The following is a 21,023-nucleotide window of genomic DNA, read 5'->3' on the forward strand; positions in this document are numbered from 1 at the left end:
TTTTTGGATGGGTTTCGTATGCTGTTTTCTGTGATTTGGGATTTTCTGAAATCGCCAGTTCGCGCCGCGAACTATTGTTTGAGCCGCGAACTGCTTGGCAGAAAGTTAGGAATTTTTGAATTCGCTCAGTTCGCGCCGCGAACCCTGTTGGCACCGCGAACCCTGTTTTGCAGAACTTTTTCTAAACTTTGAAATGATGTAACTTTTGATTCGTAACTCCGTTTTAGGCGCCGTTCGAAGCGTTGGAAAGCTAACGCAGTGAACTATACCATGATGCAATAAAATGATCCATATGATATAGTTTCCTATTATGTTTATTAGGATTAAGTGATGAACTATGTTGTGTTAACAAATGAAGTATGCTCTTTGCGATGAATTGACATAATTGTGTTGTAATATAACTTGGCGTATGTTTTCTTATGATGATACAACGTTATTGAGATGATGATAAGTACCTTCCTTATGATGAATGAGATAATGATGTATGTGATGATATGCATGATTAATAAAGATGTTGTATGCTATATGCGATTAATTGTGCGTATTTGATATGTATGAGTCGACGATGATGCCATGCGATGACTTAACAATATATATGAAATTGAATATAACATATTATGATGATTACTTGAATTAAGGAATATGATGAATGTGTTGATGTTGTTGTGCAATATAATGAATTGTTATTGTAGTGACATGATGAATTGTTGTTGTTATTGTAACATGTTGGTGTTTGTTGTTGTTGTGCAATATGTTGAATTGTTATTGTTGCTATGACATGATGAATTTGTCGTTGTTGTTGTAGACCCCATGGTCACTATTGATAAGTTGTATTATGATGATAAGAATTAAGTTGAATAGATGTTGTATGTCGATATGATGTGATGATGTGATTGAGACGTGGTAAATTACTATGATACGATTATTGCCCTAGAACCTTGGCATTGAGTTGATGTTGTTTAGTTGATTTGGTTATGTTGTTTAAGTTGATTATGTCGTTCAAGTTGATTATGTCGTTTAAGTTGTTTAAGTTGTGTTTGTGGATGTGCATCATTTGAGTCGCATCCATTGCATTGTTTGAGACGACCCTAGTGGCAAATATTTGAGACGGCCCTTGTGGCAAATGTTTGAGACGTCCCTTGTGGCAAATGTTTGAGACGGCCCAATGGCAAACTGTTTGAGACGGGAGTTTTACTTCAATGGTACCACATGCATATGCATAAGTTTGAGTCACATTCGAGTCGCATTTGAATTGCATTTGAATTGTGTTTGGATTGTTGAGATGACGAGGTGTTTGTTGTGACGTGATAATGATATGTTTGTTGTGACGTATTTGATATCACACTTGTATATTTGAATATGTGATTAATGACATCATTGCCATTTTGAAAACTGTATTATATTGATAAGTCGTTTTGCGGTGAAACTTGTTGCAAGATGTTATGTGATGCGAAGTGGTGAAATTATGTATGATCTATATCTCCTATATTATTTATCATGCATTCCTTTATATTGTAAGATATCTCACCCCTTGCTGATATTTCCCCTACCATGGGAAATGGGCAGGTACTCAAGATTAGTCGTAGATGTTCGAGGTTATTGATGTGAAGTCTTTATGTTGCTTTATGGCAAGTCGAGTTGGTGTCCATTGCTCTGATACGTAGCACTCGGGGGGGATTAGTCGTTATTATATGATTATTGTATTCCATGATGACACTTGTGTTAATTTGAATTGAAAGGTGTTTATAAGTTTAAGTTGTAAGTGGTGAATGAAGTTTTGTTCCGAATGCTATGTATCTTTATTAAATGAAATATAAGTATGCTTGTTTGGTTAAGTCGAATTGTGACATCCCATCGTTTGATGAATAATTTTAAATGCACTCTGATTTTTGCTTATAATTGCGGGGTAGATTTGGGGTGTTATAGTTGGGAGCATTTAATGCTTTGCGTATTCCGTACAGCATTGCATTTAATGTTTCACTCTTTTGTCAACTACCTCGAGCCTTGCTTTCGCTGTGACTACTGACGTTGTCGTTAATAGCTTCTAACGTTCCTTTTGTCAGTCAGCGTAGCCTGCCATCTTGTACTTGCTTCTGATCTGATGTTTGTGTAAACAACGTTTGAATATCATCAGAGTCAAACAGCTTGGTGTAGAGCATCTTCTTGTCTTCTGACCTTGAAGTGCTTCTGAGCGTGATACCATGAGAACTTAAGTGTTTCTGCTTCTGATCTCAAGTTCTTCTGATGCTTCCATAGACCATGTTCTGATTCTGCTTGACCATCTTCTGATGTCTTGCCAGACCATGTTCTGATGTTGCATGCTGAACCTTCTGAGTCAGTGCTTCTTGCGCTGATTTTGTGCATACTCTTTATATAATTCCTGAAATGGAAATTGCATAGTATTAGAGTACCACATTATCTCATACAAAATTCATATACATTGTTATCATCAAAACTAAGAATATTGATCAGAATAAATCTTGTTCTAACATCTATTAATCTGATGACTACAAGTGCATAGTCGTGTCGTGTAGTTTTAAAAGATATCGAATCCACGGGGACTATGAATCGATCTACCGTTATCTAAGGTTACTATGCAAAGCGAAGGCTACTAATATTTTTCGATTGTTTCTAAGGGAAAGTGATTGTGAGTTCTAAGAAATGTAATAAGAGGCGGATATCAGTATGTATTTCATTTAACTTAGGTGATCCGAAGGTCCATTGGCTAAGATATTAATTCGATTAAAAATCTTTATTAATTCTATTGATTAAAAGTCCTCCTCTCAAACTCTCGCTCTGTTGATTTAGACTACCGTTCTAACTCGTAATGTACGCTCTCGCCATCCCATTAGATTTAGAAAAGCTTTTTGGAAACAACGTAATTAATAAAATGCTTGTGGTTATGTTGTTTAAGTTGATTATGTCGTTCAAGTTGATTATGTCGTTCAAGTTGATTATGTCGTTTAAGTTGTTTAAGTTGTGTTTGTGGATGTGCATCATTTGAGTCGCATCCATTGCATTGTTTGAGACGGCCCTAGTGGCAAATGTTTGAGATGGCCCTTGTGGCAAATGTTTGTGACGGCCCTTGTGGCAAATGTTTGAGACGGCCCAATGGCAAACTGTTTGAGACGGGAGTTTTACTCCAATGGTACCACATGCATATGCATAAGTTAGAGTCACATTCGAGTCGCATTTGAATTGCATTTGAATTGTGTTTGGATTGTTGAGATGACGAGGTGTTTGTTGTGACGTGATAATGATATGTTTGTTGTGACGTATTTGATATCACACTTGTATATTTGAATATGTGATTAATGACATCATTGCCATTTTGAAAATTGTATTATATTGATAAGTCGTTTTGCGGTGAAACTTGTTGCAAGATGTTATGTGATGCGAAGTGGTGAAATTATGTATGATCTATATCTCCTATATTATTTATCATGCATTCCTTTATATTGTAAGATATCTCACCCCTTTGGTGATATTTCCCCTACCATGGGAAATGGGCAGGTACTCAAGATTAGTCGTGGATGTTCGAGGTTATTGATGTGAAGTCTTTAAGTTGCTTTATGGCAAGTCGAGTTGGTGTCCATTTCTCTGATACGTAGCACTCGGGGGGGATTAGTCGTTATTATATGATTATTGTATTCCATGATGACACTTGTGTTAATTTGAATTGAAAGGTGTTTATAAGTTTAAGTTGTAAGTGGTGAATGAAGTTTTGTTCCGAATGCTATGTATCTTTATTAAATGAAATATAAGTATGATTGTTTGGTTAAGTCGAATTGTGACATCCCATCATTTGATGAATAATTTTAAATGCACTCTGATTTTTGCTTATAATTGCGGGGTAGATTTAGGGTGTTATAATAGTGGTATCAGAGCAGGTCGGTCCGTCCGGCCAATGTTGTCTAATGATGTTTATTCCTGTGTACACGACGAGTGTGTGAAACACTGTCGGTACTTGTTGTTCTTCTGATCGTTTGTCTGCAGGAGTGGTTTGAAGCTAAGTGGGGGAGAAGCTATGTTTCTCGATTATGTTTCAGTTGTAGGATGTAGTATGCTGCTGAGGGCGACAGTACAAGTGTTGTTGGAGTTTGTTGTTTCCTGAATCGAAGATGACTTGGATTTAAGATTTTTGTTGCTAATTAAGTGGAGCATCTTGAGGAAGAGGATGAGCAGGAATTTTTGATGTTCACTTCTCGAAGGATGAGGAGCTATGTAGATGTTGTTGGTATGCGAGCATGGTGCAAGCTCCTGATGTGTCTGAAGGTAACTGTAAGTAACGAGAATAAATTCTAGAAGATGGAATTTAGAAGGTGCGATATTCCAGTGCTGCTGATGGACTGTGAAGTTGTTGGTTGAGCAACCTTGCATAAGATGTCGATGTTGGATCAGTGATTAAAATAAGTATTGTTGTAAGATTGATGCAAGTGATTGAGGTAGTAGTAGAAGCCGTTGAAGTTGTTGAAACTTTCTGAAGGGCGAGTAAGAGCTGGAAGTGCAAAGAGATGAGTATGATTTCAATAATAAGAAGTGCGGATAATGGTGTACATGAATTTTGTTCTGATGTATCGTCAGAGGTGCTTAAGGAAGTAGTTGCAAGACGTCGGTGTTAGCTTTTTCGGATGATTTTTGAAGATTAGTGAATTACGGAATCATATTACTTCTGGTGATATGAGTACAAGTTGGAAAAGAACATTATTAATGTTGGTAATGATGGTTTATACTCCATTATGGTTGTCGGCTATCTATTGACAAATTGAGGACTTGATCACCCTTAATCTCTTGTTGATAGTAGACGAAATCGTGATTGGATGGTATAGACGTATCTTGCTAGCTTGATAGTGCATAAAGGGATGAATGTTACGTCGTGAAGATAGTTGTTCTCTAGTTGGTGGGAATTAACGGAAAAGTATCCATGAATAGTTGAGAAGTAATGAATAGGTCAGAGAAGCTGGTTTATAGGCGAGATAGCGTCGCAAAGTGAAGGATTTATGATGTCGAGTGAGCATCGATTTTGGTAATGGATGTTTAAGGAAGTCTGAACTAGATTGATTGTGAACCCTGTAGTTGAAGGAAAGATTCTACGTGGACGGTGACTTAAGATGGATTATCAGAGTTGCGCAGCGGATGTGTAAGGTGGCGCAGTTGCTATGCGTGTGTGTTTGTTAGAGGTGAAGAACTAGGTATCGAAAGCCTAGGATAATGATATATCTTGATCTGCATGTTTGATTTGGTGGGTGTTGAGATAAGAACGATGTGTCGGAAATATGATATTTTCTCGTGAATACTTGCTGAGTTTATAAGGATAATATTGGATTTGTTAGTTTATGGTGATGTTGGGTGTATTCGTTGAGTGATCTTGTTAAGTCGACGTTATAGTGATTTGATTTCTGTTGTCATGATATTGTTGTTGGACTCTATAAGTAAGAAGTGATATTTTGTACTATGACTGAGTTGATCATGCTGGCTATGTTGATGTCACTATAAGAGTGATGCAACAAGGCGGAGAGAAAGTTGTTGGCGTTTGTTGAAGATTGGCATGTATAATTATGGGAATGGAAGTAAGTATGTGTTCTGGTGTTGAGAATGATGTTATTACGATAATGGTGTGGTGTTGAACACCCAATTATGAGAAGGTTATGGTTGGTACTACCTTAGGGATCATATGTCAAGGTATGGTTGAGCAGTGATGACTCTGTTGCTAAGTTAATGAAGTAAGATTGTATCTCCACATTTGAGCGTGTTATTATTATTGAAACCTTAAGTGTTGGTAAGTCGGTAGGTTCGTGAAGTGGTCGGTAAGTCGTTGACAAGTATGTCGTGGAAATGTCAAATAATTGACGCTGGATTTAAGTCAGATTGAGTTATTTTGGTAGTCGAAGTGTTGTCTAACGCAATTGAGAAATTGGAGAATTGGGAGCGAAGTTGAGGACGGTTATGTCGGATGGATTTTCGAGGACGAAAATATTCTAAGTGGGGGAGAGTTGTAACGCCCCGAATTTAATTAATTATTTAATTAAATTATTAAGGATTTATTCGTTGGAATTAGTTGAAGTTGGGATTTATCGGTATTACTCTAAAGGCGTAATTTGGATTAATATGTTGATTTGAGCAGTTAAGTTTATGGTCGGATTAATTAGTCGGAGAAATACAATTATAAGTTGGTATTAATTAAGTTAAGGAGCAATTGTAGTTGTGGATTATTATTGAGAATAATATTCGTGATGTTATGTGATTATTCAATTATGTGTGTTATTTGGCTTAATTGAGTAATTAGAGGAATATTATGAATTGGGCCAAAGTGGAAGAATATAACACAATGGATGGGTTATGGGTTAAGCCCATTAGTGAAAAGATAGTAAGAGTTAGGGTTTTAGAGATTAAACCCCATAACTCATTTTGTGGAAAAAGAAGAGAAAGAAGAAGAGAAAGAAGAGAAAGAATGGGAGAAAGAAGAGAAAGTTATGGCATGAAGAGGAAGAGCTCTATTAAAGGAAGTGAAGCTTTTGCTAAGGTAAGGGTGGGGTTCTTACTCTCTAAGGGTTGGCATGATGATGTATATGGTGGGTTAGATTGTATGTTATTCTCCATGGAAGTTGTGTGTAGAGATGTTAGGGTTTATGAACAAATGTGTAAATTTATGATTTGAAATGTGTTTTAATTGATGTTTGATGATTGTTATGATGTTAGAAGATCCATAATATGTGTTGTATTTGTGTTTATAACATGTATTCCATTGTTGTTCATGATGGTTGGTGTTTTCAGCTTGATTGGGTTGAGTTTGGGGGTTTTTAGATGGGTTTCGTATGCTGTTTTCTGTGATTTGGGATTTTCTGAAATCGCCAGTTCTCACCGTGAACTATTGTTCGAGCCGCAAACTTCTTGGCAGAAAGTTAGGAATTTTTGAATTCGCTCAGTTCGCGCCGCGAACCCTGTTGGCGCCGCGAACCCTGTTTTGCAGAACTTTTTCTAAACTTTGAAATGATGTAACTTTTGATTCGTAACTCCGTTTTAGGCGCCGTTCGAAGCGTTGGAAAGCTAACGCAGTGAACTATACCATGATGCAATAAAATGATCCATATGATATAGTTTCCTATTATGTTTATTAGGATTAAGTGATGAACTATGTTGTGTTAACAAATGAAGTATGCTCTTTGCGATGAATTGACATAATTGTGTTGTAATATAACTTGGCGTATGTTTTCTTATGATGATACAACGTTATTGAGATGATGATAAGTACCTTCCTTATGATGAATGAGATAATGATGTATGTGATGATATGCATGATTAATAAAGATGTTGTATGCTATATGCGATTAATTGTGCGTATTTGATATGTATGAGTCGACGATGATGCCATGCGATGACTTAACAATATATATGAAATTGAATATAACATATTATGATGATTACTTGAATTAAGGAATATGATGAATGTGTTGATGTTGTTGTGCAATATAATGAATTGTTATTGTAGTGACATGATGAATTGTTGTTGTTATTGTAACATGTTGGTGTTTGTTGTTGTTGTGCAATATGTTGAATTGTTATTGTTGCTATGACATGATGAATTTGTCGTTGTTGTTGTAGACCCCATGGTCACTATTGATAAGTTGTATTATGATGATAAGAATTAAGTTGAATAGATGTTGTATGTCGATATGATGTGATGATGTGATTGAGACGTGGTAAATTACTATGATACGATTATTGCCCTAGAACCTTGGCATTGAGTTGATGTTGTTTAGTTGATGTGGTTATGTTGTTTAAGTTGATTATGTCGTTCAAGTTGATTATGTCGTTTAAGTTGTTTAAGTTGTGTTTGTGGATGTGCATCATTTGAGTCGCATCCATTGCATTGTTTGAGACGACCCTAGTGGCAAATATTTGAGACGGCCCTTGTGGCAAATGTTTGAGACGTCCCTTGTGGCAAATGTTTGAGACGGCCCAATGGCAAACTGTTTGAGACGGGAGTTTTACTTCAATGGTACCACATGCATATGCATAAGTTTGAGTCACATTCGAGTCGCATTTGAATTGCATTTGAATTGTGTTTGGATTGTTGAGATGACGAGGTGTTTGTTGTGACGTGATAATGATATGTTTGTTGTGACGTATTTGATATCACACTTGTATATTTGAATATGTGATTAATGACATCATTGCCATTTTGAAAACTGTATTATATTGATAAGTCGTTTTGCGGTGAAACTTGTTGCAAGATGTTATGTGATGCGAAGTGGTGAAATTATGTATGATCTATATCTCCTATATTATTTATCATGCATTCCTTTATATTGTAAGATATCTCACCCCTTGCTGATATTTCCCCTACCATGGGAAATGGGCAGGTACTCAAGATTAGTCGTAGATGTTCGAGGTTATTGATGTGAAGTCTTTATGTTGCTTTATGGCAAGTCGAGTTGGTGTCCATTGCTCTGATACGTAGCACTCGGGGGGGATTAGTCGTTATTATATGATTATTGTATTCCATGATGACACTTGTGTTAATTTGAATTGAAAGGTGTTTATAAGTTTAAGTTGTAAGTGGTGAATGAAGTTTTGTTCCGAATGCTATGTATCTTTATTAAATGAAATATAAGTATGCTTGTTTGGTTAAGTCGAATTGTGACATCCCATCGTTTGATGAATAATTTTAAATGCACTCTGATTTTTGCTTATAATTGCGGGGTAGATTTGGGGTGTTATAGTTGGGAGCATTTAATGCTTTGCGTATTCCGTACAGCATTGCATTTAATGTTTCACTCTTTTGTCAACTACCTCGAGCCTTGCTTTCGCTGTGACTACTGACGTTGTCGTTAATAGCTTCTAACGTTCCTTTTGTCAGTCAGCGTAGCCTGCCATCTTGTACTTGCTTCTGATCTGATGTTTGTGTAAACAACGTTTGAATATCATCAGAGTCAAACAGCTTGGTGTAGAGCATCTTCTTGTCTTCTGACCTTGAAGTGCTTCTGAGCGTGATACCATGAGAACTTAAGTGTTTCTGCTTCTGATCTCAAGTTCTTCTGATGCTTCCATAGACCATGTTCTGATTCTGCTTGACCATCTTCTGATGTCTTGCCAGACCATGTTCTGATGTTGCATGCTGAACCTTCTGAGTCAGTGCTTCTTGCGCTGATTTTGTGCATACTCTTTATATAATTCCTGAAATGGAAATTGCATAGTATTAGAGTACCACATTATCTCATACAAAATTCATATACATTGTTATCATCAAAACTAAGAATATTGATCAGAATAAATCTTGTTCTAACATCTATTAATCTGATGACTACAAGTGCATAGTCGTGTCGTGTAGTTTTAAAAGATATCGAATCCACGGGGACTATGAATCGATCTACCGTTATCTAAGGTTACTATGCAAAGCGAAGGCTACTAATATTTTTCGATTGTTTCTAAGGGAAAGTGATTGTGAGTTCTAAGAAATGTAATAAGAGGCGGATATCAGTATGTATTTCATTTAACTTAGGTGATCCGAAGGTCCATTGGCTAAGATATTAATTCGATTAAAAATCTTTATTAATTCTATTGATTAAAAGTCCTCCTCTCAAACTCTCGCTCTGTTGATTTAGACTACCGTTCTAACTCGTAATGTACGCTCTCGCCATCCCATTAGATTTAGAAAAGCTTTTTGGAAACAACGTAATTAATAAAATGCTTGTTTTATGAAGTCGTTACCTATTTAAATCTCCTAATCTCAAACTCTCGCTCTGTTGACTCGAAACATGCTAATATCCCTAACGTACGCTTTCGCCATCCCGCGCGGGTTTAAAAACACTTTTTGAAAATAAATAAGTTCTAATTAGTTTTAATACGCTTTCGCCATCCTTAAAACTAATGTCCTATGTCTACTATCCAGTTAAAGATCTCAAACTTTCGCTCTATTGATTTTAACCTTTGACCGTCTTAAAACCTCAAACTCTCGCTCTATTGATTTTAAGACTTACTATTAAATTAGACATACAAACCAAAAACAAGTGATAGTTAATAAAACATAATTAAGCCAATTTATTTCGGATCCCACGGTTAACTTACTTTACATACCGATATCTTAATTAATTAGCCAGACATATTAATATGGTTAAACATGCATAAATTAATTTGATTTATAATAAAAGGCATGTTAAATGGCATATAATATATCATGCAACAATAATAATAATTAAAGCCGTAAATGATAAACCTGAATAAAATAAATTGCAATTGAATTGAATCTTGAAGTACTCGAACTTCCACCACAGGTTGGCTGGATCGTTCTTCAGAAATTATTGGGCAAAAATTTAAAACAAGGAATATAAAAGATAAATCTAACGTAAGGCTAGATTTATAAAAGGTTCACAACAATCTCCGGTGTGGAAATTGTTGTGAGAAAATTAAAGCAGTTGAATTGAAGGCAGGAAAATAAATGATGGTCGCAGAATAATTTCGGCAGCACTTCGTTAGCAGAAAAATCGGACACTTTACACTGAAGCAGCAGCCTCTATTTATAGCTGAGGGTCTGCAGTTGGAACGCGTGAAAGGAGGAGCTTCTCTTGACTGGGACTTGGAGACGTGCGTCTCCACTTTTTGGGGAGACCCTTTGAACGACTTAAGACGTGCGTCTCAAGTGGAGAAGATCTAGGAGGATTTGGAGACGTGCGTCTCCTCTTGGTGATGTGGCAGAGAGTCGTTGGAGACGTGCGTCTCCACGTGCTAGATTGAGTTGGGCTACGTGCAATTGGTTTCTTCGTGGGCTGGACTTGTACTTTGCACAATTGGGCCTTCTTTGCACCCCCTTTCTTGCTTCAGCACCCCTTTTTCATCTTTTAGGCACAAATAGTGGTGATTTTAGCTCCATTTCTTTCCTTTTCGCAAATAGTCTCAATAAGCGCGTAAAGCCTGAAACATAGCAAATACTCGCATAATATCATAATAAAACAATATAATTAAAGGAAAATGCTATAAATATTTATGGATTTCAAGCTAAATATATGATATAAAATCGTGTTATCGGCAACGCAATACGGTAAGCCACCTCTCCAACCCTTTCTGTAATTTGATACGGACCAATGAAACACGGAGTCAACTTCCTTGATTTCAGTGCTCTACCAACACCAGTCGTAGGAGTCACCCTCAAGAACACATGATCTCCTTCTTGAAATTCAAGTGTCCTTCGTCTTTTATCATGGTAGCTCTTCTGGCGACTCTGAGAAGCCTTCATCTTCTCCTGAATCAATTTAATCTTCTCCGTAGTCTCTTGTACAATTTTTGGTCCAATCACCGTACTCTCACCAGATTCATACCAACACAAAGGTGTTCTACATCTCCTACCATACAAAGCTTCAAATGGAGCCATACCAATGCTCGAATGAAAACTATTGTTGTAGGTAAATTCAATCAACGGCAAATAACTATCCCATGCACCACCTTTTTCCAATACACAGGCACACAACAGATCTTCCAATGATTGAATTGTCCTTTCAGTCTGACCATCAGTCTGCGGATGATAAGCATAACTCAACCTCAATTTAGTACCCAAAGCCTTCTGCAAACCTTCCCAGAATCGAGATGTAAACCTTGGATCTCTATCTGACACGATACTCGAAGGGATACTATGTAAAATTACTATCTTCTCAATATACAATTGAGCTAACCTCTCCATCGGGTAATCCATTCTCATCGGTATAAAGTGAGCAGACTTCGTCAACCTGTCCACAATAATCCAAATAGCTTCACAATTCTTCACTGTCCTCGGCAAACCAGAAACAAAATCCATAGATATATTATCCCACTTCCATTCAGGAATAAATTACGGTTGCATAGCTCCATACGACTTTTGATGTTCTATCTTCGACTTCTGGCAAGTCAAACAAGCATAAACAAATTCAGCTATTTCCTTTTTCATTCCAGGACACCAAAACAGCTTCTTTAAGTCATGATACATCTTAGTAGCACCAGGATGAATACTCAATCCACTACGATGTCCTTCTTCAAGAATGCTCTTCCTCAATTCGAAAACATCAGGAACACAAACACGATTGCCAAACCTCATTATACCATTCTCGTCGATTCTGAATTCACCTCCTTTACCTTGGTTAATACGAGTCAACTTATCAACCAACTCTACATCAGTCTTCTGACCCTCTCGAATTTCCTCAAGAATACCACTAGTCAGCTTCAGCATACCCAATTTAACACTGTTAGGAGTGTCTTCGCATACTAAACTCAAATCTCTGAATTGTTCAATTAAGTCCAATTCCCTCACCATCAACATAGACATATGCAAGGAATTCCTACTTAAAGCATCGGCAACAACGTTTGCTTTACCCGGATGGTAATTCAGTCCAAAATCATAATCCTTGAGAAATTCCAACCATCTCCTTTGTCTCATATTTAGCTCTTTTTGATCAAAGAGATACTTCAGACTCTTGTGATCACTAAATACTTCAAACCTTGAACCATACAGATAATGCCTCCACAGTTTCAACACAAATACTACTGCTGCCAACTCTAAGTCGTGAGTCGGGTAATTCTTCTCATGCACTTTGAGTTGTCTCGACGCATAAGCGACTACCTGTCGATTCTGCATTAGTACACCTCCTAATCCCATCAATGAAGCATCACAATAAACAACAAAAGATTCCGCCGGATTCAGAAAAATCAAGATCGGCGCACTAGTCAGCCTCCTCTTCAACTCTTGGAATACTGCTTCACATTTCGAATACCAGATGAACGCTTGACCCTTCCTAGTCAACTTAGTTAACGGCAACGCTAACTTTGAAAAACCTTCAATGAACTTCCTATAGTAACCCGCAAGACCAAGGAAACTACGGATTTCGGAAACTGACTTCAGAGCTTCCCATTGAGACACTGCTTCTACTTTCGTTGGGTCAACGAAAATACCGTCTTTAGAAATTAGATGCCCAAGAAAGCTTACTTCACTTAGCCAGAACTCACACTTTGACAGTTTCGCATAAAGTTTCTTTTCCTTTCATCTAGTCATTTTGCACTTTGTCACTTTTTCCATATTTTTGCATTTTTATTCATTTTTTTATTATTCTTTTATTTAAAATAGCATTTTTTTCTACATTTTAATTACATGCATTTTATTACAAAATAAATGACCTTGACTTCTCTCTGCCAAAGAAATCTCTTATCCCATGTTTCCCACAACTAAGAGATAAGAAGGCTCAAGGGGCGAGGCGATGCCCCCCTTTAGGCAACATTCCATCGTCGTCTCTTCTTGGGCAGTCTAAAGGCATCCCGTTAGGTGGGGTATTTACAATTATAACACGACAGAGACTCTTAAGTACAAGGTCTTTTGATGGAAGACAAAGTGTTTTTAGATTGTAGCTTAAAGAAGTGTCCAGAGATCCTGTATTTTCTCAAGTGAGGCTTTAGTTATCTTGGAAAATTCGAGTCTTTTAGTTATAGTAACATGTAGCCCGACTAATGAGACACTAAGTCACTCAAGCGAGGCGTTTGACCTCTCAGGTGGATCTTCCATCGAGTCCTCTAAAAAGACTTGTGATCAACTCTCTTAGGTTGGATGCCAATCACGCTTCTAAGTGTGATTCTTGAATATGATCCCACCCAAGGAGGAACTAAGTTCCTCAAGCGAAAGTATCATTAGCATGAGGAGTCTAAGTCCCCCAGGCAAAGTAATATGTCGCCCGACTTATGTGACACTGAGTTCCTCAAGCGAGGCGTTTGACCTCTCGGGCAAAACTTCCATTGAGCTCTTAGGCAATTTATCCTGAAGCGCACACGCACCCACACACAGACACCCACCCACACACACACACACACACACACACACACACACACACACACACACCCACGCCCACCCCCCCACACACACACACACACACACACACACACACACACACACACCCACACCCACCCCCACACACACACGACGACAAAGATCTTATTGTTGAAGTCTTGCGATGGATTTCTTCATAGGATGGCAATGATCCTTCAATGAAGGTCCAATATATAATTCTCTCATACGACGACAAAGATCTTCTTACGAAAGTTCGTCGTATTTTTTATTATCTTAGGAGACGACAAGGAGCTTCTTGTTGGGGTCTAACCATTATTTGTTGCATTAAGAAACAACAAGGACTTTCGTTATGAAGTCCAACATAAGGACATTTAAAAATAAGTCTCTCAAGAATTAATACATAATAAATACGTTTATTGGAGAGTTTACAAGTAATTTTAACTCTAATAATATCTAAGATGGAGAGCATTCCAGGTTCTGGGCAAAAGCGGCCCTTCTAGTTCCTGTCGCTTATATGCCCCATGAGAGAGTTTTTGATATATGCAATATGGTCCCTCCCAATTGGGTTGCAGTTTTTTCTACTGTACGAGTAGAAACACTTCCTTCAAGACTAGGTCGCCCTCTTGCATTTTTCTAAGCTTGACTCTGGAGTTATATCTTCTAGCAGCCTTGTGTTTGGCAGCAAACTCTCAGACAAGGGTGACTTCCCTCAATTTGTCGATCAGGTCTATCATGCACTTCAAGCTTATCTCATTTGTTTCTTGGAAGGAGGTTTCAGACAACCACAAGGAGTTGCAAATGATATGTGGAACACCATGGAAGAAGATATTAGAAAATGAGCTAAAGAGACGTTGGAAGAATCAAGAGTTTTTGAATCTATGGATAAAGAATCATGGTGGTTGAATGAAAGTTCGGAGTAAAGTTTGAGTAAATACAAATATTTTTAAAAAATGGTCTAGAGGTAAAAAAGTTAAAACTCGGGAAAAGTGTAAGAAAGCTAAGAAAGAGATAAACAATGCAGCGAGTGAAGAAAGAACCCAAGGTTTTGAAGGATTATATCAATCTTTGGGAACCAAAGAGGAAGAAAAACCTAGATATAGACTTGCTAAGAGAAGATAAAGAAAGACAAAAGATTTGGATCAAGTAAAGAATGTTAAAGATAAAAAAGGAAAAGTCTTGATTTAGAAAAAGGACATAAAGGATAGTGGAAGACATATTTCTACAATTTATTTAGGAAAAGATATGATATCTCACCAGATTCTAACATAATCGACATTTGAGAAGAGGATCTTTATAATAATTACTACTATCAGATTTTAAAACAAAATGTAAAAGAAGCGTTGAAAAAAGATAAGTAATAGTAAGGCATTTGGGTCAGACAACATACCTATTTGGAGTGTAGAAAATTCTTGGAGATAAAGGCATTGAGTGGCTCACCAAACTATTTAATCAAATTATAAAGTCAAAGCAAATGTTGAATGGATAGAGAAGAAACATTTTAGTTCTAATATATAAAAACAAAGGGGATATACAAAATTGTTCAAATTATAGAGAGATTAAACTTATGAGTCATACCATAAAGTTTATGGAAAAAGGAAATTGATCAGTGACTAAGGAAAGAAATTCAAGTTATTGATAATCAATTTGGTTTTATACTCGAGAGGTCAACCATGGAAGCGATTTATCTAATAAGACGTGTGATGGAGAAGTATTGAATGGACCAACAAGACTTGCAATTAATTTTCATTGGCTTTGAGAAGTCATATGATAAAGGGCCAAGAGAGGTTTTATGGAAAACTTAGAGAAAAAAATGGTTAGAATTGTTTATATTCAATTCATCCAATATATGTATGATGGGGAATCGAATAATGTGCAGACACAAGGTTGAGAGACAAACAATTTCCCCATTACAATAGGCAAGCACCAAAGTTCAACCCTACACTCTTACCTTTTTACTTTAATTTTGAATGTACGCATGAAACACATTCAAGAGCTAACACCGAGATGTATGTTTTTTAAAGATGATATAGTCTTACTTAAAGTGTTAAAAGAGGATTTAAATGAGAGGTTGAAGACGAGCCTTAGAAACATATGGCTTTCGCTTAAGCAGAATTAAGATGGAGTATATGGAATGTAAATTTAGCAAAAGGAAAAACATTTCTAATCTATAGGGGAAAGTTGGAGATCATATAATACCACAAGTCACATGACTTAAATATCTTTACAAAACCACAATGAAATAGAAGGGATTATAAACCATTGAATTCAATCTGGATGTTTGAAATGGAAGAGGACCTCAAAATTTATGTGACACAGAAGTACTACTCAAGCAGAAGTGGAAAATTTATCAGACATGGCTAAGACATGTGATCTTGTACTTGACAGAATGTTAGATACTCAATCATTAGCATGAGAATAAAATAAGTGTGGTAGAGATGAGGACATTGTATTTGATGCATCGTTAGATATGACAAGATAAGATTATAAATGACAACATTAGAAAGAGTATTAGGGCAACACCTATAATAAAAAAGGATGAAAAATATAATTAGATGATTAAGACATGTAAAGAGAAAACATATAGATTCTATTGTAAGAAGAATAGATCCGACGGAGAGAAGTCAAACAACTTGGCGTAGAGGAAAACTTATAAAGACATACTAAAATTTCTATTCAAAAAGATCTCAAGATAACTAAATTGAATAGAAACATCGTCTTAAATAGAATATTATGGCATAATTTGTTTCATATAATCGATCTCACTTACTAAAATAAGAGTTAGTTCTTGTTGTTCACAAAAGAAATAAAATGGTGCGTAACCTTAGAGTAGTAAGGGCTAATGGAATTAAATAGGTATGATCTAACTGCATATGCAGCAAGTAAAGCGAAAGTGGTATTACATTTCAGTTTCAGTTTTTTCATGTAGTAGCTTGTATAATTTGTTAAACATAAAAGAAACATGTTTAAAGTTTAAACATGAGATTTTAATTTTTGCAAGGGGTAACATGTCCCTATTCAAGGATAGAAAAATCGAGAAGCTGTATGTTCTATATACTACACAGATTTGCTCAAGGTCTAAATATCATTGGAAAGAGACATGAACAATAACATATTACTAAGCATTTTAAGAATTTCAAAAGTAAAGCTTAAAGCGAAAGAGGAAGAAGATTCTTAAATCCAAAGATAATTTTGTAAATAGAAAATGCAATTCATAATTGTCTGGTGTAGCCATATCCAACTCACCCATGTTGTAGACAATGCAGACCAAATGATATAATTAGAAAATTGCTATGGATTTGTCAATTGTTCACCTTCTAGGTTGTCGACATGTAACAAAGGTCGTCAAAGTTGGCATGAAAAAATCTTCACACTTGATAGTCTCTATAAAAACATGAGATTTCAGACCTGAGAAAGTTCAACGTGAGAATTATTTGATCAAACATTTATTAATATATTTGGCCATTGTTAAACATATGATTCATAAATAGTCTTGATCATTTATCTTAACCATTGTCAGTAGATACAAGATTTTAAATTACAAAAACTCTCAACATGGCCTCAACTTTAATAGTTTGCAGTGATCTGAAACAGATAAATATGCTTACAATTTTATATGAAAGAAAACAATTGTAACAGAAAGTATTGCCAACAGTGGCATAGTATCTACAAGCTTTTCCCCTTAGTGTCTAATAACAATCTATAGTGATTCAATATATTGAGTACTCCCTCCATTCCTATTTATAAGCAAATTTTAATTTTTTACATTCACTGAATAAAGGATGTATTTATTCTTTATATCATCCAAATACAACATTTATTCAATGATTCTAAAAAGTCAAAATTTACATAAATAGGAATGGATGGAGTATTTTGAAAAAATAACTGTCAAGTGTGAGAGCACTGATTTAATATAAGAGCAATAATGTCAATCACGTACAGCGGAAAACGTGGATTGTGAAAACTCCACCATACATTAGTGCTATTATAGCAGCCATTTTACAACATTTTATACTAAATAGTATATCGGGGAACAACAGCGGTTTGTGCAAATTTCACTACAATATAGCCCTGCTGTAGCTGCTATTTAATAACACTTTATGAAAGGATGGTGAGTGTTTTAGTTTTGATGAACACGTTTTAGTTTTGATAACACTACATGTTAAAAGTTTCAATTTTAACACTCTAAATCATTTATTGACAAAAGATTGATTTTCTATGTAGCTGTCATGTTAAAATTAAACTTCTAGAGGTGAGGCAATCCCCAAACACCCAATATTGTTAAAAAAATGTTTATACAAACCGGGGATTAACACAAGGAAAGACAATGAGTACAAAAATGACCCTTCCAAAATCGCCCGGTTATCGATGAATTGAGTGACGCTGGGCTCTGAAGTGTATTAAAAAGTGAAACACACCAAGTCAGTAACAGAAACATGAAAACAACATAACAAGGCAGCAAGCATTCATATATATCACCCACCCGGTAAACTTCAATCAAGATACTTTGCAGTATGCTAAGTTGCTAACTAAGCCTATAAGAAATTGTTCAAAATTCAATTAATAAACCAGAGAAAAACAATATAACTCATTCAAGTTGCCTAGCATTAAAATTCCCATGACACTTAAGAAATCGGTCTGAAATTTCATCACACCAGCAAACCATTTCCTAAAACAAGATAAACAACTCAAACAAGCATATAATTGAAAAGAAACTTACTTTCAACTAGTTGAAACGAAGCTTTCAACATAAACTTTGGACCTAAACCACTCAACTTCATTGGTAATCGTAGTTTTCTCAGCTCTATCATCTCTCAAATTATAAAGAATGGCTTGCTTATCTCCACCATTCCATCCGAAAATCAATGTCTCGCCATTCGGGGAAAGGCACAACGGGAACAAGATCAATTTTGGAAAATCATATGAAAAACTCTGGTAACTAACTTTGATAAACTGAGTCCAAGACTCTTCAACTCCAAATTTCTTCATCCGCCATATAACCAGATCAGTTCCATGCAAATCATGACAAAAACAAAGACAGTCCATCAACACAACAAGAATTGGCTCAAGCAGTGGCGCTTCATCAACACCACAAAGGATTTGATACTCACTATATGTCTCCTTACTCAAATCAAGTGAAACCATCACAAATTGGTCAATTGGAATAACTTTGCAATCATATAAAGCATGACAAGACTGATATCGAATGGCCAGCCAATTAAGACTGCCACTAACATGAACACTGTCACTAACACCCAGTTCACTATATACACCATACTCGCGAGGAACCAAAGGGAAACTTTGAATGTTTCTCCAAACATCATCAGTACCGAAACTAAAAAGTTTCACCTTTTTCCCCCTTGAACCTGACGCAACAATCTTATGTGTCAGTTGAATTATCATATCCAAACGAGAATTTCCATGATCTAAATGGATCTTTGTACAACTTAGGGTTATAATCATGAAGAAAAACTATTTTGTTAGATAATTTCCTGGTTGCTGGGTTCCATAAATAAAGAACAATCTCATCAAACCTATGACAGAAAATTTTTGCCAGTATGCAGAGTAATCCGTTGAAAGAACCAACAAGACGATAGCAATCAACGTCATCCAATCGGAAGGGAATTTTGTGAGGGAGGGTGATGGAGGAGGTGTTGTCGACTAAACGATGTATTGGGAAAGGCATTATTTTGAAACCATTGAATGAGTTTGATATGAGTGCGATTTGAGGGGTTTTTGCGGATTGATGAAGGTGTAGTTTGATGAAAGTGGTTAGAGAGATTAGGGTTTTCCATGACTTGCAGATGCACCTGAGTTGAAGAAGAGATCTCACCGGAAGGAATGATAGGATTCGGGCGATGAGGTCGTGCGGGAGAACTACGTGCGACATTAGAGACTTTTTGAAGTGCTGTGAGTGGTTATTTACCGGAGCTTTGAAAATTGGCGGTGGAATGCTGAACCCTAACATATGGAAAGACTCTTTTTATATTTATTTTAGGGTTCCCTCTAACATATTGGTCAAATAAGTCAAATAAGGTCAAACCTCCAGATTCAGAGGTTCGACGTTGATAGATAACTAATGTAGAACTTCTGTATAAGTCAAATGTCCCAGGATCAAAGGTTCGACGTCTTTTATTGAATAGCAGAAATCCGGGTATGATGGAGGTCAAGTTTCCTGTCCCACCCCAATCTCACGGGTATGTAGTCTAGACACGGACAAGTGGTCCCTAATGGTCACCAGGGTCTACAGTTCCCATGGGGTAAAATTGCGTGATGAGAGGTAGGATCCACTGGGAACAAGATGGTGTCAACTCCAATGAGGAAGATTGTATCAACTCTGGATTGAACGACTTAACTCTGGTTTAGAAGTGAAATAAACATCAACTCTGGATTGAAAAAAGAAAAGTGGGTCAACTCTGGGTCGAAGAATAAAGGGAGGTCAACTCTGGGTTGAAAACAAGATATGGACATCAATTCTGGATTGAGAACGGAAAGAGAGATCAGTATTAGTGGGATGAGATATAAGTATTAACTCTGGGAACTGTAGACCCTGGTGACCATTAGGGACCACTTGTCCGTGTCTAGACTACATACCCGTGAGATTGGGGTGGGACAGGAAACTTGACCTCCATCATACCCGGATTTCTGCTATTCAATAAAAGACGTCGAACCTTTGATCCTGGGACATTTGACTTATACAGAAGTTCTACATTAGTTATCTATCAACGTCGAACCTCTGAATCTGGAGGTTTGACCTTATTTGACTTATGCAAGGGTTATCTATCAGAATCAACGTCGAACCTCTGAATCTGGAGGGTTCGACCATCTTTGACTTATGCACAAGCTGTTTATCCAGAAAGCAACGTCGAACCTCTGAATCTGGAGGATTCAACCATATCTTATTGACCATGAGAAGCTGTTATCCAAGAGGCCTTGATCCTTGATCCTGATTTATGCTACATTTGCATCTTCATTAACATTTTTGCATTCATGCATGTGCATCCATGGTTACCAAGACTCTTACCACTTTTCCTCTCCATCAGATCAGTCAAGACGATTCATCCACACCGATATCTGACAAGAGCTCACAGAAGAAGAATCATGGAGAATTACGAACAAGATCAAGCTGCCATTAGAGAAGAGATGGATCAAATGAAAACGAAGGTCGATGCTATCCTGGAAGCTATCCAAGCCTTGCGAACTGAAAGGGTTCCTGCTACACAAGAGA

At 36.7% G+C, this 21,023-nt stretch overlaps 1 protein-coding gene across 1 annotated transcript; it reads right to left on the reverse strand.

Annotated features, from left to right (window-relative positions):
- Positions 1-18,517: 18,517 nt before the first annotated feature.
- LOC131639763 (F-box/kelch-repeat protein At3g23880-like) lies at positions 18,518-19,198 on the reverse strand. Its single transcript, XM_058910228.1, has one exon. The coding sequence runs from the start codon at positions 19,196-19,198 to the stop codon at positions 18,518-18,520; it is 681 nt and encodes a 226-aa protein (XP_058766211.1).
- Positions 19,199-21,023: the final 1,825 nt, after the last annotated feature.

This window comes from Vicia villosa, unplaced genomic scaffold, assembly GCF_029867415.1.
Source record: "Vicia villosa cultivar HV-30 ecotype Madison, WI unplaced genomic scaffold, Vvil1.0 ctg.002761F_1_1, whole genome shotgun sequence".
Lineage (NCBI taxonomy): Eukaryota > Viridiplantae > Streptophyta > Magnoliopsida > Fabales > Fabaceae > Vicia > Vicia villosa.

Excerpts from the sequence above, each read along its gene's own strand:
- LOC131639763 (XM_058910228.1), bottom strand. The coding sequence starts at position 19,198 with ATGATAATTCAACTGACACATAAGATTGTTGCGTCAGGTTCAAGGGGG.